The 18,783-nt window shown below is 46.4% G+C and overlaps 1 protein-coding gene across 3 annotated transcripts in view; it reads right to left on the reverse strand.

Moving 5' to 3' along the window:
- The window catches only part of LRRC31 (leucine rich repeat containing 31), a 26,097-nt gene extending 7,850 nt beyond the window's left edge, over nucleotides 1-18,247 (reverse strand). Inside the window, exons 1-6 of one of the 3 annotated variants that reach the window (XM_048506194.1) lie at nucleotides 17,795-18,247; nucleotides 15,783-16,001; nucleotides 8,086-8,205; nucleotides 4,565-4,732; nucleotides 1,828-1,995; nucleotides 668-835 (exon numbers count right to left, since the gene is read on the reverse strand). In XM_048506194.1, the coding sequence (XP_048362151.1) occupies nucleotides 668-835; nucleotides 1,828-1,995; nucleotides 4,565-4,732; nucleotides 8,086-8,205; nucleotides 15,783-15,807 (649 nt within the window). In that variant the 5' untranslated portion in view covers nucleotides 15,808-16,001; nucleotides 17,795-18,247. Of the gene's footprint in view, nucleotides 1-667; nucleotides 836-1,827; nucleotides 1,996-4,564; nucleotides 4,733-8,085; nucleotides 8,209-15,782; nucleotides 16,065-17,794 lie in introns of all 3 variants that reach the window. The other 2 variants (XM_048506192.1, XM_048506193.1) reach the window with 2 other exon arrangements.
- Between the last annotated feature and the right edge of the window lie 536 nt (nucleotides 18,248-18,783).

Consider the following 18,783-nt stretch of genomic DNA (forward strand, 5'->3'; position numbering starts at 1 on the left):
GGATAGCAAAATAGGAACAAGTTAGCAAAGATTATGGTCATCTGCCACTTGGTCCTTTCTCCTCACCTCTGACTTTGAACACAAATCTGAAATGAACTTGTTTCAAGAATTTGAAATGTAATAACTCGTCAGAATTTGCACATTTTCACATCCTACTTGTAAAACTTTATTTTCAATGATCCAATTGGTTGGCAGAGCCACAGCGTACTTTTTTTTAAAAGACTCTCCGCCAAACTTTTCTGATATGATTTTTTTTGCAACAATTTGAATGTGTATTTTTCTAATTCATATTTATTTCACATTTTCCATTTAAGAATGCCGATAGATCTAGAAGTTAAAACATTTCAAACATTCGGTAGCATAGCTTTCCTTGCAGCCAATGCAAGCAGAGGATAACAATAACTATTACTGATAAGACTAACTGGCAACAATTAACAAGTTGAAAATACTTCAGATAACAGACAGTATATCAAAACAGAGTAACAGCATGAAAGCAAAGGAAGAGAAAAAGATAGATAGCCTAGATCTAGAAGTATAGGACAGTATAGAACCTGGCAGGTTGAATTTCATATGTAATTACCTTTTCATTTCTATTTAAAGTAATTTGAATTAATTGTATGGATTTGAGTTTATACTCCCCAGCTCCTAACTCAACGTTTGTATTTACCCAAGCACTGGAATCCATCTTGTTTCAATCCACACATGTGCAGATTTAGTCCCTTCAGGCCTGGGACATATTTCAGCTCCTGAGTGATATTTTTCAGACTACGTCCTATGTTTTTGTTAATGGACAAATCCAGTTCTTCAAGGCTCTGGATCCTGTGTAGAAGCTGAGCTGAATGGAAGGCAGAAAATGGGCTGGTTATAACATACAGAGGCTAAAAACTTGCTGTCACCTGCTCACTTGTTAACAAGAGATTCCATTGGTATTAGACAAGCTCCTGTTGTATATGTCCAAGATGAACTTCTCAGGAATTATAATGATGACATACTATCCACCATGAAGGAAATGGAATCTGCCAGATCCATGGGAGAAACTTCATACACAGGTTAGTGACCAAAGGGGCTATCTGTTCTACAAACAGGCATAGTTGTGCGCTCCTAACAGGAAGAAGAAGAAGTTTGGATTTATATCCCCCCTTTCTCTCCTGTAGGAGACTCAAAGGGGCTTACAATCTCCTTGCCCTTCCCCCCTTACAACAAACACCCTGTGAGGTAGGTGGGGCTGAGAGAGCTCTGAAAAGCTGTGACTCGCCCAAGGTCACCCAGCTGGCGTGTGTTGGAGTGCACAGGCTATCTGAATTCCCCAGATAAGCCTCCACAACTCAAGTGGCAGAGCTGGGAATCAAACCCGGTTCCTCCAGATCAGAGTGCACCTGCTCTTAGCCACTACGCCACTGCATGTGTTTTTACTAATAATCTGATCTTGTTTCCTCAGCTACATTATCCCCTGTCCATCCATCTGTGCATTTGTCCATTTATATCCCACCAAAACTGTGATTATCACTTGCCAAAATCCTGTGCCTTTCTACTTTACTTTTAGCCACCTGGGCATTTTGGGAGTACTTCATATAAAATCCTGTTGTTTTTCTGTTGTGCAGATGGAAGACCAGAGCTGGAATTTTAGTCTAGACCTCCATAATTCGACACCCATTATAAAATTACATTTGTGAACAGTATTGTGAGAATTCCAAACACATAAACCAGAGTTTACAGTCACGCACGACAAGCTGCAGATCACAAAAGAATAGTAACTATTTAGTCTGATGTTTGAAATAAATGATACCATAATAAACAATTGTGTGCCTCTATGCCCGGAGCTCTTACCTAGAGATTTTCCATCTTCTGTCGTTAGACTGCAATCTGTCACTTTCAGTATTTTGAGATTACAACTTTTGGGAATTTTTGGGGTTAGAATGGAAAGGCTGCCACCAATATTATTATTCCATGATAAATCCAGTATCTCTAGGTAGGGAATTACTTCAAGGGCTTCTCCTGTAACAAAGCATCTAGTGGTCTTAATATTGTACGCATTCAAGCACAGAAGAAGAAAAAAGATGAAACAAATGCCATTTAGTAGCTTGTTTGAGGAACTGGAACCACTCAATGCTTTCAGGCAGTTATATATTCATCTTATTCACACTAGGCGACATCCTAGAACTCTCAAGTCCGTTAGCTTGGGAGTGATGCTTGCCACTGGTTCCATACTCGCAATAAAGAATGAAGATTAGAATTCCACAAATGCATTGAAAATTTAGAAAAACCCTTATTTCCGCACTGTGGCATGGATCCACACTAGATATTTCCTAGGTACGAGTACTTACACTTTGGGATTGTGATTTTCCCACATGCCCCCTCCCTCTCCTGCTGCAGCCAAAAATGCTCCCCAAAATTCTGTTCCTGGGGATCCTCTCTCCCCCAGACTAACAATGGCTCTCCAGGGTCCCAAAGCAGAAACCTTTCACAGTATCTGCAACCTGATTAAAAAAAAAACTGGAGATGTTGAGGGTAGAAACCAGGATCTTTTATGTACAGAGCAAATGATGTGCCACTAAGTCACATAGGTTGATTCCGCACTAGTGTTATCGACCTAAGTTCGAGTTGCATTTGACCTAAGTGTTCTGCACAACTTTCGGGGTCGACGTGGTTTTGTACCAGTTTCACCCCGTGTAACAGTCAAATTTCTGAATCCAGTTGGGAACTACTACTTTTTCGGGGAACCACGCTCAAATGCAGCTTCATTCCAGTAAAGTGCGGAATCTCTGGCGCCAGGAGTCGTTGTTCATCCAATCACAGCTGAGTGTTTTGGGCATGCATAGAGCTGGAGAACCGCCGTGGCAAAAATCGCGCCAAATTTCTGACAAGAGGTGGGAGCTATGCAAATCTCGCCCTCATCTGTACGGCGCAGGCCTCTACAGAATTTCAATGTAGGTTTCCCACCATATAGAATAGTAGCCAATCGTAGTCTTGCCGGGCGAAGAGGCATTGTGGATGATCCCGCCCTCCGAGCTGGGATCAAGCTGGTTGCAGTGGGGAACAACAATGGCTTCGACCTAGGTCAGTATCCTTCTCAGGGAACTGGGTCAAACCTATTTTACTCGTGTGCGGAATCGCCCATAGCCTCTCCTTTAGTAATTCCCATCCCCTTCATGTACGCTCTAGACAAAGCCATTATAAGTAAATGGTTGTTTTGTTGTTTGCAGGCCCATGATATTAAATGAGGGGTTCCAAAAATTTTTGAGCCTCCTGGCACATTTGGAATTTTGACATGGCATGTTGAGTGCAGTGACAAAATGGCTGCCATTGGAGGCAGAGTCAGCCACAAAATGATCACCACAGCTTGACTTCAGAAATACAGTGCATATCATTGTGCTATAGTGGCAGCTGCTGCCAAAGCAACATTAATCTCCACAGCCAATCAGATTTCCAATAGTCAATCAGAAGCCTTCCTGGGCAAAAGCCCTACCTGGCTCTACCCGCTGCCTAGAAATACTTGGTGGGGGGAGCCAGAAGAAGTGTCAGCAAGCACTCAGGCATCCATGGGTACCATGTAGGGATTACTGTGTTAATCATGTGCCAAACATGTGCCAAACACAGATACACCAGTTGTGGCAGACCAATTTTAGCAGTTATGGGATAGATAGATTCCCCATCTCTACACCAATCCACTTTAGAAATAATCTCCAGCAACATATGGATACCCAGATAATTAATTCAGATTGCAGATTGGAATCTCTGCCCCAAAGCTTGATACAGTGATGACAGAATGGTATTGGGGCCATGATTTCTTTCTTCCTTAAAAGCTTTCATCATCTCTGTATCCTTCATCACTATGAATTGAGTCCAACTGCTCATCCCTAACACTACTGTTAAGTAACATAAAATGGGAGCATAGAAAGCAGGAAAAACACTGCGGCAAACCTAGAGACCTCAGAGAAAAATGGAGTTCCACTTACACGAGTCCAAGTCTAGAATCATAGAATCATACAGTTGGAAGAGACCACAAGAGCCATCAAGTCCAACCCCCTGCCATGTAGGAACACACAGTCAAAGCCCTTCCAACATATGATCATCTAGCCCAGTGGTGGCAGGGTTTTATATCTCCAGATGTTATGGATCATTATACTCCCATCAGCCCCTTCTGCCAGCATGGGCCAATGAATCGACTGATGGGAATTGTAGTCCATAACATCTGGAGTAGCCAAAGGTCCGGCCACCCTTCAAATGATCTTAGCCTCTTGGTTTAAAATCCTTCCAAAGAAGGAGAGATTCCAACGACGCCCAAGGCAGCTGACCGACTGTCAAACAGCCCTCACTGAAAGTTCTTCCTAATTTTAGGGGACATTAGGAAGAATTTTCTGACTGTCAGGGCTGTTCGACAATGGAATTCACTGCCTCGGAGAGTGGTGGAGTCTCCTTCTGAAATGGATCTGCAAGTTCCCTCAATGCAAGTTTAAAATCTGAGCATGGCAGATTTTTACTAGTATCTCCTATGACATTCCTCAAAACTCCCATCAGAGCATTACTCCCATCGAAGTGGTTTTAAGCAGCTGCTGGAAGATACCTAAAAAAGTTATATCCTTGGCTGTGAGTCCACAATTATTCAGTCGGAGGACTTTTAGCCTTTGTGTGTGGCTGAACTGAAGAGTAAGAGATTCAAGAGCCCCTCCTATGGAATGGTTCCAGGAAAGATCGATCTCCTCCAGGTCTGGCAACAGAGGTGTAATGGCAACTAGGGGAAAGAAAAAGCAGAGCAACAGTGAGATATGAACCACTACTGGCATGCAGTGCCCATGTTTACGTTTCTTATGTCACAGACTATGCAATGTACAAAACTATGTTCTCTAGTGAACTGCTACATCTCTGATGTAAGGTTGTGTTGTAAGGATTAGGCTGCCACTGATCCTGCCAACCTCAGTCATACCCTTGACATGGAAGGTATCAGGGTAAGAGGGATAAAAAGCTGGGGATCCTATCTGCTTTTGATTTTGGTTGATGCCCCTTCTCCACACTGGCGTAATGCCCATTGGGCAAGGTGGGCAGCTGCCCAGGGCATCACCTTGTGAGGGGCATCAAAATGCTGGGTTCGTTTTTGGGTATTTTAGTGGTTTTCGATTTTTGGCCTGCAGGGGGTGCGGTTTTTAGGCTAGCGGCACCAAAATTTCAACGTATCATCAGGAGACTGTCCTTATGCTACCCCCCAAGTTTGGTGAGGTTTGGTTCAGGGAGTCCAAAGTTATGGACTCCCAAAGGGGGTGCTCCTATCCCCCATTGTTTCCAATGGGAGCTAATAGGAGATGGGGGCTACAGTTTTGAGGGTCCATAACTTTGGCCCCCATGAACCAAACTGCACCAAACCTGGGGGGTAGCATTAGGGCAGTCTCCTGAAGAGACCCTGAAAGTTTTGAGACTGTACCTTCTGAAATGTGCCCCCTACAGCCTGCAACCCCCATTGACAGCAATGCAGAAAACTCAATGCAGAACAAAGATTCTTGGGCAAATGTCTAGGATGTTCCTGCAGGGGGTGCATTTTTGGATGTATCGGCACCAAAATTTCAGGGTATCATCTGGAGATGATGGCACCCCCCAAGTTTGGTGCAGTTTGGTTCAGGGGGGCCAAAGTTATGAACCCTCAAAACTGTAGCCCCCATCTCCTATTAGCTCCCATTGGAAACAATGGGGGATGGGGCACCCCCTTTGGAAATCCATAACCTTGGACTCCTTGAACCAAACCTCACCAAACTTGGGGAGTAGCATAAGGACAGTCTCCTGATGGTATGCTGAAATTTCGGTGCTGGTATGTTTAAAAATGCACCCCCTGCAGGCACCAATGTCCTGGTGCAAAAAAATTTTTGGTCATGGTGGAGTGGCCGCCCATGGGGGGGGGGGGCATCCAACTCAGGTTTTGCCCAGGGCTACAGTTTCTCCAGGGCTGCCTCGTTACGCCCCTGCTTCTCCCACCCCAAGTGGCTTTCCTTCATCTGGGTCTCTCAGTTGCTGGCACAGCCTTTTGGGTGCTCCAAAGGGCCCCACCTGGAAAAAGCTGGTAAGATCTAACTGAAATAAGTTACAGGATGTTTAACAAAGCTGTGCTGAAGAAGCTTTGGATGCATCCACATAGTGTTGGATATTGTGGTGTTATTGTACTATAGCAGTGGTGGCAAACCTCTGGCACGGATACCAGAGGTGGCACTCAGAGCCCTCTCTGTGGGCACGCACAAACAGAGTCCCCCCCCCCACACACACACATCTAGGCTGCCCTGGGCCACTGGGCTCGATTATTAGCATTAAACCTAAGACCCAGTTTTGGGGAAGCAGTGTAGGTAACCCTGTTAAGCGCTGTTAAACGCCAATGATTTTCATGCAAAGAACTAAAGTGCGATCCTTTACCTGGGAGTAAGCTTGGTTGCTGGCAATGGGGCTTGCTTCTGAGTAAACCCTCCTAGGGTCATGAGTCACCGTTGGAAGAGTTGCACGGTTGCTTCAAAGCAAAGCCACCGACTACCACCAAGCTTACTCCCAAGTAACGCATGCCTCGTCGGAGCCAACCATTTTTTCTAAACTAACACCTCAGTATTCAGGTTAAATTGCCGTGTTGGCACTTTGCGCTAAATAAGTGGGTTTTTGGTTGCAATTTGGGCACTCGGTCTCGAAAAGGTTCGCCATCACTGTACTATAGCAATCATTCACTTCCTGAATTGTCTTGTGTGCACAGAGGAATCCATTTGTCAAATGTGCTATAGTGCACCAATGGCACAATGTTGTGTGGCTGTAGCACTAAGCCGAATCTCAGTTAAATATGAGACCACTAAGCTGCTTTTGCCCTGCGGGGGAGGGGGAGGGGGAGGGAATGGAAGGGGGGCTGTCATCTAGTTGTGGCCCACCCACACTGGGATGGAAAGAAAAGGGGAGGGGGCACATCATCTGGTTGTGGCCCAACCATCCTTGGGGGTTGAGAAGGGGAGGGAGACCCATCATCTGGTCACCTGCAATCCCCCTTTCCCCTTCCTTACCTATCTGTTAGACTTTATTAATACATTCCATATTAATAAGGAATCTATTTTTATATAGCAAAAACAAGAAAGGACCGTTGTTCTTTACACCCCACTTTTCTCTAAACAGTTTACAATCCCCTTCCCTTCTCTTCCCCAAAATGGAAACCTTTTGAGGTAGTTGCAGCTGAGAGAGTTCCGTGAGAACTGTGACTAGCCCAAGGTCACCCAGCAGGCTTCATGTGGAGGAGTGGGGAAACCAACCTGTTAATTAGATTAGAGTCCGCCACTAGCATGGAGGAGTCGGGAACCAAACCTGTTTCTCCAGATTAGAGTCCACTGCTCCAAACTGCTTAGGTATGAGCACCAATAAAAATTATAGAAACATTTTGGGTTCAAGTTCGTTTTGACCCAGAAATTTTCAGCAAAGCTGAATGAAGCCGATATCTGTGGTGGGATATAGATAGGTAATAATAGATGGATTTCTTAACTCTTAATCTTGGGATTGAATGGAAGCTGATAGGTGAGTTAAGAGATGGAAGCTTCTCCAGTCTTAGCACCGGAGTCATTGTACTCAAGGCAAAGAGATGAGTTTGGGGGCACGGGGTTGGTGCTGTCCCCGATACCTTTCAGTACCACGAGCCCTTAGTAGCTACCCAACACCGGCTAGTCAAGAGCAGTGGCGTATCTGCCTAGGGACAAGGGGTACCCCTTGTCCCCGGGCGCCACTCTTCTGGTCACGTGGGGGGCGCAAAATCGACCCCGTCCGAGGCACGCAAAAATGACGAAACAGCAGGACTTCCTGCTGCCTGCAAGCCCCCTCAACCCCACCCTGGACTCCTCCCTCTCTTCCTCCCCCCCGCCAGCTGGGTCGAGGGCAGTGTGGGCGGAGCCGAGGTGGGCGGGGCAGGGGCACAGCCTGGGGGCGTCCTGGAGACAATTTGTCTCCGGGCGCCATTTACCCCTAGTACGCCTCTGGTCAAGAGACCAGCCCTGGGCTGGCTGCTGTATGAAAGCTGTTTATTTGAGCCTTATAGCTGAGAAACCTTTTGAGAAAAGGATACCGAGTGACTGTGAGAAAACAGGTACGTACTCAGCTCTTCTATATCGGCTGCCTTCAATGCACAGTTGTTTAGGTCCAAAACCTTGTTATCCGGCTGTTTATCCAGTTTTTCCAGGAACTGCTTCACTCTCCAATGATGCAGCGTTGACTCTGCTTTGGAAACAATTGATAATGGGGTGATATGAGGAACCAAAGCAATCAAAGTGTGGGATTCTGGCTTCTTTTCAGTCGTCCCGACTTACTCAAATCAACTCAAGCCAGAGGCGTATCTAGGGGAAATGGAGCCCGGTGCAAAATCTGAGTTTTCTGTCCCTCCCCTCCCTCGTATGGGCGGCCACCCTCCCCCACCATGACCAAACACGGGTTTTTGTGCCAGGTCTTGAAATCAGTGAATGGACCTGGGGGGTCAGAGGAGGGGTGTGGGAGCCATTTTCCACCACCACCCCACACGTGACTACGGGGGGTGAGAACTCCAGGCGCTACCCCATTGAATGTGGGGTGCCGCAGGGGGCGATCCTCTCCCCGATGCTTTTTAATATCTACATGCGCCCCCTGGCAAGTTTAGTCCGGAGTTTCGGGCTGCGGTGCTATCAGTACGCCGATGACACCCAGCTCGTGTTCACGATGGAGGGCAGCCCGTCTGCGGCCCCTGGAGCTCTCCAGTGCTGTTTAGAAGCCGTAGCTGGGTGGTTGAGAGCAAGTTGGTTGAAGCTAAACCCTGCAAAGATGGAGGTCCTGTGGTTGGGATGAGGGGAGAGACCGGTGCCATCGCTAAACGGCGAGGTCTTGCATCTAACCTCGACTGTTAAGAGCTTGGGCGTGACTTTGGACCCGACATTATCAATGGAGGGCCAGGTCACTCAAACTGCCCGAATCGCTTTTTACCATCTGTGACAGGCGAGACAATTAGCCCCCGGATGATTCGTCCCGTTCTGACTCTGGCCACAGTGATCCATGCAACGGGTCATCCTCTAGGCTGGATTATTGTAACGCAGCTCTACACTGGTCTGCCTCTGTCGGGTGATCCGGAAATTGAAAACTTCGCTCAACCATGCGCGCAGCCAGACAACTTACAGGAACAGCTAGCTGGGACCAGATTACTCCGGTCCTATACCATCTACACTGGCTGCCCATCGACTTCCGGGCCATCTTCAAAGTGCTGGTCTTGACCTTTTAAAGGCCATTAGCGGCATTTGGGCCTACCATATTACTGGAGGGATCGTGATCTCCCCAGCATCAGTACTGCCCTACTAGGGCCCCTCCCGCTTCTACGGAGGAAGCCGGGTTGCTGGAAATCCCTGGCTCCAAAAGATCCATTTAGCTGGCCTCCAACAAGGGCTTTCAGGGCTTTTACTGTCCCTGGCCCCTACTCTGGTGGAACAGGCTCCCTAAGGGAGACCAAGGGACCTGGGACCTTCAGAGTTCTCGCGAGGGCCTGCTAACGGACCTGTTCCGCCAGGCTTTTGGCCAGCCGGGATGACCATCTGACCCCATACCATCTTGGTCTCCCATGGGCGGGAATGGGGTTGGGATAAGTCGCCATCTGTAAATTTTAAATGGTTCAAATTTTATTAATTTAAAATTGTTATAGATTGTTTTATATTTGTGTTATATGATGCTGATGTACACCGCCCTGAGCCCTTCGGGGGAGGGCAGTTTAAAAATGAAATAAATAAATAAATAAATAAATAAATAAATAAATAAATAAATAAATAAATAAATAAATGGCCGCAGCCTGGGGACATTAGCCCCTGACTCAAGCTATGTTTTTAGAAACCATTTACATACACATCAGGGCCTGAGGTCTAGATGGTCTTTACTGTGATTATCAGCATTTCTGCAGCATTTCGTAGAGCAGGGCTAACATCAGCATACTAGGAAGAGGTAAAGCTGCTGGGCCCCAGAACATCTGGCAAGGCCCACTGCTGCCAACATGTCCTTTCAGCAGTGGCGTAGTGGCTAAGAGCAGTGGCTAAGAGCAGGTGCACTCTGATCTGGAGGAACCGGGTTTGATTCCCAGCTCTGCCGCTTGAGTTGTGGAAGCTTATCTGGGGAATTCAGATTAGCCTGTGCACTCCCACACACGCCAGCTGGGTGGCCTTGGGCTAGTCACAGCTTTTCGGAGCTCTCTCAGCCCCACCTACCTCGCAGGGTGTTTGTTGTGAGGGGGGAAGGGCAAGGAGATTGTAAGCCCCTTTGAGTCTCCTGCAGGAGAGAAAGGGGGGGATATAAATCCAAACTCTTCTCTTCTTCTTCTCTCTTCTCTTCTTCTTCTTCTTCTTCTTCTTCTTCTTCTTCTTCTTCTTCTTCTTCTTCTTCTTCTTCTTCTTCTTCTTCTTCTTCTTCTTCTTCTTCTTCTTCTTCTTCTTCTTCTTCTTCTTCTTCTTCTTTCCCTGACTGCTTGCTTGTGAGTGCTCTGCCACTCGTACTCCCAGCTGCAAGCTCTGCCCAGAGCCATCAAGGAAAGGAAAGATGGTTGTGAGCATTGGCAGGGAAAGGAAGAATAAGGAGGCAGTGAGACAGATAGGTGAGTGGGCGGGAACGGAACCCTAGGAATTCTCTGCCCAGGGACCCCAAAATCTGGAACCAGCCCTATCTCAACAAATAAAATGTTTTGCAGTTCTTATTGGCACTACGTGAAAAGCCAAAATCTAGCTCTTGTACAAGTTAGTGTAAGGGTTTCAATGGTGTTGATGTTCAGAACAGCCGCCTGGCCTTGACTGAGTTCCAAAATCCGGGCGATGGGCCAGCATCTGCGGCGGAGACTTTGGTGGAGGCCTTATCTCTTCGAGGAGATAGAGAACTTACCGTTCCCATGAAACCCGGGAGGATGGGATGGACAGAGTTATAACCTGTATGTTTCTGGCCCGGGAGACTTTATTCCCTGCCACCGTCGTGTCGCAGTGAGCTTTTCTAGGATGTCTGAATAAGCGGTCTTTTACACAAAAGCTTCCTTTATTTCTGCTTCTAATAAAATTCCTTACATTGTGGCAGGAATCCTAATTGTCTATATCTTCCAGTGTAAGTGGACCTCACAATTGTCACCGGCATGGAGAGGTTTGAATATTCCTGAAACTGTGGATGGCGCTGTAGCCCCCAAAGAGGGCTCCGAAGCTTTCCCTTATGGCGGATTTGGAGGAACCGGGCGGGAGAACGCGGGTCTCGCTGGTAATCCCTTCTTTCCCGTCCTCGTGTATCCATCTGAGTCTTCCCTTCGCCGTTGGGGCGAGGAGGCGAGGGAGCGATCATCAATGGACTTCGCATGATGCGTTTGGGGTGCTGTCCTATGGACCGTGCGCCTGTGGATCCGGATACCTACCACGTTTCGGTGTGGATTACAAACCCTCAGATGCAACCTGTCACAGAGGAGATGGGCCTTCGACCACTTTTCTATGCTGCACAGCCCAGGAGTCAGGTCAGGCGATTCCTGGACTCGTATTTCGATGATGCTCCCAAGAATCCACCATGGCATAGCACTGGGGCCCGTCCACAAGACCACCCGTTGAAACCCGGGGACTCTACTCGGGTGATTGGGAGGGGTATCCGTACCAACTTCAATCCGAACCCCCAGATCCCGGACGGTCAGCAGTTGCACCAAAATGCTCTTCCGTGGAGTCGCGGTGGATACCAGTAGCTGAATCTCGATGAGGAGGAATCGAAGAAAGCTCTGCCTTCTTCATCGGACCTATTTCCCTCCGTCAAAAGAGAGCTGGGATGAGGAAGTGGGCCGACCAAGCGAGATGCCCAAGAAGCATGGGCCTGTGAGCGCCAGCTATGGGAAGCAGGAGCGAAGACGCTGCAGCAAGAAGCGTGAAAACCTGCAAAGGGACCGGGAACAGCAGCGCCAAGAAATCCAACTTCGAACTAGACCGTGGTACAAAGACGCGAGTTGCCGCGTGGCAATATATACAGAATCTATCGGTCTCATGATAAGGTCCCTGGAACACTCCAAAATGGACTTACCGGCGTCAGCAGCCAAAGCGTTAAGGCCATGCGCGTGCACAAAAGTGAACTAACTGGGCCAGCCATTCAACGGGACCGAACTGGCCAAACTGGAGCGAGAAAGCAGCTTTGCATACGCGATCAAGATGCCTTGACTCGTAGGGAAAGGGACTTAGTCACGCCTTTGGAAAAGGGAGCTGAGGAAGCAGCGCGGACTAGATGCCCCAAGCTGGAGTCTACGCCGTTACCGGTAATGCGGCCAGCACCAGAGGCGGCGCTTCGCTGGGTCCTGCTACTGGCGTATCGGCCACCTTCTCCGTAGCGCCTGCTCCCACCCAGAGCACCGAGCGGCAGTACCCTGTGCCTCCACCTCCACCGATTCGGCTCTCAAGCGCTGCGCCGCGCCTCAACCTGGCGCAACCGCCCGCCACCAGCAAGCTCCGAGGGCGTGGTAGAGGATACTACAGACCTCCGATACCTCGCCCGTTTTCGATGGGACCGCTTCCAAACTCCCCTCTACTTCATCCTGCAACTTCGATGCCCACATGTAGGACTATGGCCCGATTTGTTCAGCCCCAGTCTGGCTTGAAAAAATCACGGGACATCGGTTCCGTCTTGGATAAGCTGACGGCGACTGGTTTTGTAACTCTTTGACCTGCAAGGGGATGATGCTACGCCGCGATTGCCTCGCGTTCCTCCAAGCCTTAAGGGCTCGGGCTTCCAAGATCCGGATGCTGAAAATGAAGCCATGCCAAAGACCGCAAAATCCTTCCAGCAGACGCTCTTTTGCCTTAATTTGCCCGTGAATTCGCGTCGGCGGGCTGCTCGACTCCTCCTGAGTGGCCTGGCGCGCGGAAATGTGAATACTTCTGGATGCGTCGGCGGCAAACTTCACAGCGGTGAAACGGGTGGTTCCTTTATTGGATCCCAATGCACTATTGCTGAATCGGATCAATTAGGATCTGGTAAACCGTTTGGATGCATTTCAGCGCGGGCGCCCTTAAAACCGCTGCTACCGCTGCTCGACCACGCTGCGACTTCGCAAGTCAAGCCCAGCTGATCTCTACTGAAACCACACTCCAAAGCGCTTAATTAAGCCCGTTTGGGATTATTGCCTTTACTGCGGAGGACGGGTCATCTAGCTGCCAACTGCCGAAAAACAGAAGCCAACACATCGGCTCTTGCTTTTCCCATCTGCCAAACCACCGTAAAATCCGGACGCTCCGGCCGAATTTCGTCTAAAGCGATTTACGAAGAAGCGACAGAAGAGGAAGTGGCGGTTTGCCTCTCATCAACATGTGGATGCTCGAGTTCGACTCAGATCACGGTGAGTGAAGGCAAGCGCTCCCATTGCGATTCAAGCGATTTAATGTTTCATTTGACCACCAAGCGGCCGCGTCTGGTATCGCCAAGCACTGGAAAGCAAGTACTCCGACAACGGAAGAATGGAAGACGAAAATACAGCATTTATTTATTTATGGACAAACAAAGCTCATCAAATTGCACTTTACCAGCGAAATATAGAACCAACTGGCAGCTTTGGATAAAACATATATCAGAAGTAAATGACATTAAAATTGCTTCGGTTGAATATTAACTGATTATCGCCACAAGTTTTTGTTTTATGTTACTGAATGTTATGTAGTACGTAGCCAATATACAGGTGAATAATAAGACCAGAAGGACTATAATATAGTTAGCAGAGTGGTTAGCGGAAAGTTGATATATATAGTTTAGAAGGAATGAAACTTCTAAGATGAAGTAACATTTAGTATTATTTTAGTTAGCTTAATATATATATAGAAATAGAGAGGAAAAGGCAGGCTACCGACCTGCTCCTGAAGATGAAGTCACAATGAATTAAGCTAGAATATGAAATATAATACCGTGACTTTAACGGTATGAAACCTCTTAACTAATTTGTTTTTCGGTCTTTCCTAACTCTCCAAATATTTCTCTTCTACTTGAGTCTTGGTTTTCATTATATTTTGATATGATAAACATAAAGTAAAGAAATTTAGACTTTACACGTACAAGACAAGAAATCATAAAATTATTTCGATGGTTGTAACTGAGGCTTTTTAAATCTTCTTTTTTGTATCTATTGTATCTATTGATTTTCTGTAACTTTGCCAAAAAATTCTAATAAAGAATATTTAAAAAAAAACAAACGATTCAAGCGATTCTGGCCTTATCTCTTCGAGGGAGATGAGAACACCGTTCCCATGAGAAACCGGGAGGGGGGATGGGATGGACAGAGTTATAACCTGTGTTTCTGGCGGGAGACTTTATTCCTGCCACGTCGTGTACGTGAGCTTTCTAGGATGTCTGAATAAACGGTCTTTTACACCAAAAAGCCTTTTATTTCTGCTTCTATGGAATTCCTTACAGTTAGCCCAGAAGTAAGTCCCAGTACTTTACATGGGCCATACTCAACATCAAAGAAGTATGCAAAGGATTATATCCTGAGCTGAGAGTGGCTTGCATCACCCTTTTCAGCAGTGAGTTGTACCATCAGTGGGATTAGAAGGGTCCAGCTCTACTGTTAGCAAAGGCCAACTACTGCAAATGTCTTTTCAGTTTTCTGGGCATCAGCCCAGAGAGCCCAATCAAGCACTTGAGGAAAACATTTGGATAATGTTTTTAGAGCAATGGAGCTGGTTTGGCAGCAAGAATCCTAAGTATGTCATCTTCCTGGCTGAGCACTGAAATACCGGTTTCGCAAGTTTTTAAAAAGAGCTTGCCAAGGAGGGCTCCGGTTGGCTAGCACCCATAATGTCCTCACGGTTCACATGATGGACAATGGTTTTTTGCACTGATTTTTTTAAAAAAATTGAAGCAACCAATAGCCCTTTCCACACAACACAAATAAAACATTTTCAGGCAGGGCATAAAATGTTTCCTCCATGGCGTTCCATATGTTTTTAGCCCAAACATTTTGTTTCTAGCCTAAAAATGTTTTATTTGTATGCTGTTCCCTAACGATTCTTTTTGTGAGACTGTCTTTTCACTTGCTATATAATTTCTTTGAAATGTTTCCCACGCCTCTACACAGTCCCCAGACTTTCTCACTGGTGCCATTTTCTGAGCTCGTACCGGTTGTCTCATGCTGTATTTCTATAAAGCACTTTTTATTTTGGGGTGTGTGTGTGTGTGTGTCTACATAGTGACGCATGTGTCTACGTAGTATGTGTGTGTCTATGGAGCGACGTAGACACAACCCCTAGAGAATCAGAGCACGAAGCTTTGAAACTTCATAGCTGTAAATCAAAGAAGAAGTTTTAAAAATGGAACGAACACAAAATGACATCCAGGAAACGTTTTTGAGGGGATGAGTGTGGACAAACAGGGTTTTTTAAAAAAACATTTGCAAAATGTTTGCAAAACATTTTCAGGGAATTGTGCAGAAAGGCCCTACATGAAACGGGGGGGGGGGGGGGGCAGACTGACAGCTGAACCAAAATTCAATTTGTTGGTTGTCGTGGGTTTTCCGGGCTGTGTGGCCGTGGTCTGGTAGATTTTGTTCCTAACGTCTTGCCTGCATCTGCAGATGGAATCTTCAGAGGTGTATCACAGAGAAAAGTCTGTTAATTTGAATTAATTCAAATTCAATTTGCCTGTCAGTATGTGTGTAAACTGGGTTGTGAAGCTGGGGTCACAGGCTGGATGAAGAACTCACAGGCAGCATTAAGTGGAACATCTGTATTCTCCTCTGGCAACACAGGATTCCTGTGCGGACACTCTATATGTGTTTCAAACATAAATGCTCCGTTCATCACTATTACCTGCATCAGGAAGAGCTTGCTTCATGGTTTGAGTTTCTCTAAAATTATTCACTCTTAGTCCTGCCGTTCTGTTTCTGCCTTCATCATGGCAGGCTCTTTGATGGATGCTGATGCTTCTCTTTCGGTACAGGGGGTTTCTTCTTCCGAATCTGACTTATAAAGAGGCTGACTGAGAATCTCTGGGGGATGCTGTCTTTCCCGGGGTTCCCGGCTTTGAATCTTTCAAAAAATAGGGGGAGACCAACATTGTGATTTCCATCTCATTTGTAGTAGCTTTGTTCTCTGGGAAACAAAAGAGTGTTACACTTAAGAAGAATTTCAGCCGCCTTTTGGTTGTATTAGATGGAGCTTAAAACCATGGCTGAAGGATTCCATTATTTTTTAAGCAATGGTGTAGAAAATGATGGCGAGTTTGGCGTTGTGGTTTATACCGTAAGAACACTCCTTTTCACACTGCTGTTTTAGGCCCATGTGGAATCATCCTATGTAAATTACGGGAAACTTTCAAATATGTAACAATATTTAACCGTAGCGGAAGACGCAAGATCTACTGCCATTTTTACTGTAACAGAGCCCTTCGGGGGTTGGGCGGTCTATAAGACTGAGAAATAAATAAATAAATAAATAAACTACGCATCCCTCACCATCTTTTTTTCCCCTTATTTGTAGCAGGAAGGATTTCTTGAAAATATACCTGCACAGCAGGGTGTGCAATTGACCTGAATGTTCTTAGAGGGCTATGGATTGTATTATAGCAGGAGCCCACACAAAATACAAATGGAACATTGCTGTTCTGACGCCCAACATATCCAAATAGAAAAGCCAGAATAAATGCAGAAAAGCCAGTACATTAAACAGACCTATCAAAAAGGGAAGATAAGAATCAAAGCACATGGCAATAAACAACAAGGGTTCATTGAATTGACTACATTGTTTTCAAACTCATCCTTGCACAATTACCCAAGCATTGTGCCCATACTTTAGCATCATGTTGCGTAGGCAACTGAGTAATGCGCGGTATATTCTCTGAATCATCATGACCCCTTCTGCTATGAGTGACTGCTTATGCATCATCATAGTTTTACATTTTGAACATAAGAACATAAGAACAAAAGAACTAGCCTGCTGGATCAGACCAGAGTCCATCTAGTCCAGCACTCTGCTACTCTCAGTGGCCCACCAGGTGCCTTTGGGAGCTCACATGCAGGATGTAAAAGCAATGGCCTGCTGCTGCTGCTGCTGCTCCCAAGTACCTGGTCTGCTAAGGCATTTGCAATCTGAGATCAAGGAGGATCAAGATTGGTAGCCATAGATTGACTTCTCCACCATAAATCTGTCCAAGCCCCTTTTAAAGCTATCCAGGTTAGTGGCCATCACCACCTCCTGTGGCAGCATATTCCCAACACCAATCACACGTTGCGTGAAGAAGTGTTTCCTTTTATTAGTCCTAATTCTTCCCCCCAGCATTTTCAATGAATGCCCCCTGGTTCTAGTATTGTGGGAAAGAGAGAAAAATTTCTCTCTGTCAACATTTTCTACCCCATGCATAATTTTATAGACTTCAATCATATCTCTCCTCAGACGTCTCCTCTCCAAACTAAAGAGTCCCAAACGCTGCAGCCTCTCCTCATAAGAGAACATGGAGGGAACAAGAGAAAATGGGCCAGCAAAGCAAGTTCTATTTTTGAGCACAGTTCTGAAGCATCTACATACAGAAATGTGTATACCTATGCCTGATCACAAATGATGGTGCATAAGTTGTTTCCGGTGCAGAAAGGAGATCTGTGTAGGCTAGTCATGTGTGAAGAAGTAGCTGAAATTAAGATCCCAACCAGCTTGAACCTTTAGGGAAATCTAACATTGTGGACTCATGGATTGCATAATAGTTTTTGCAGTTGATAGGCTATTGATTTTGTCTGAAGGGCTGCTGCCCAGGTTCTTGGGATGAGTAACCTCCAAAAATGTAAAGGCATACACATACAAAAAGCATTTAACAAAATGGAACCACGTACCTTCTCCATCCACTTTTTAAAAATGCCAAGGGGTTAAATCTTCCAAAGCATTTTCTCGGCCTGTGAAACAAATAAGCTTTGATCGTGGATGTATTGTGGGTTCAATCTTCCATCAGCATGAAGCGTTCCATGAAGCTTTATTCTTTCAGGTAGGAAGCCGGGTTGGTCCTCTGTGGAAAAGTGAGCTCCAAGTTCAGTTACATCTTAAAAACCAACAGGATTTCCAGGGTACAAGCATTCAAGAGTCAATGCTTCCTTTGCCAGAAGCTTTATTTCTTCTCTTCCAAGAGTTTCTGCAGTTGCAAATGCTAGTTTCCAGTGCAAAACACTCGGTGCAGCCTTTTGAAGAAGAATTGGACGGAGTTCAAAAGTTCTATGTGTCTACCAAAAAGAGACAGAGACAGAAGAGCTGGTTCTATGACAAACGTTCCTTCTCTTTCCAGTACATCCGGGACCAGGTGCCACAGGCTAGCTTAATGTATGCTCTTAAACAATTCGTTTGACCAGTCTCGTTAGCTTTCTTTTCTTTTTTTTTAAATCCCAAGATATAAGAGGAAGTAATTGTGTAGACTTTGGTACTGGAGAGACTACGTGTGACAGATTGCTGGCAACTGGTTTTTCTTGGGAGGGCCGAGTGGTTTCCTAGCTCAAGTTACAAGGCTACCTGTGGGGGGCGGGGGGGGGGGGAGTCCATTGTGTTCTCCCCACCCTCTTGGTTACACTTTGAATAAACTGCACACTGCTAGGAAAACAGAGGAAGAGAATAGCTTGCCTGCTGCTGATAGCTGACTTCTGTGGGAATGACTTTGCTTAATGATATTAAAAATATTTTGCAAAGCATGGCTGGGTTTGTCTAGTCCAGGGGTAGGGAACCTGCGGCTCGAGAGCCGCATGCGGCTCTTCTGCCCTTGCACTGCGGCTCCATGAGCAGAGCCGCCGGCCCCATCCTTGCAGGGGGGGCGCACCAACGGCCCGTGGTTGGCTGGGCC

This window comes from Sphaerodactylus townsendi, linkage group LG08, assembly GCF_021028975.2.
Source record: "Sphaerodactylus townsendi isolate TG3544 linkage group LG08, MPM_Stown_v2.3, whole genome shotgun sequence".
NCBI classification, from domain to species: Eukaryota; Metazoa; Chordata; class Lepidosauria; order Squamata; family Sphaerodactylidae; genus Sphaerodactylus; species Sphaerodactylus townsendi.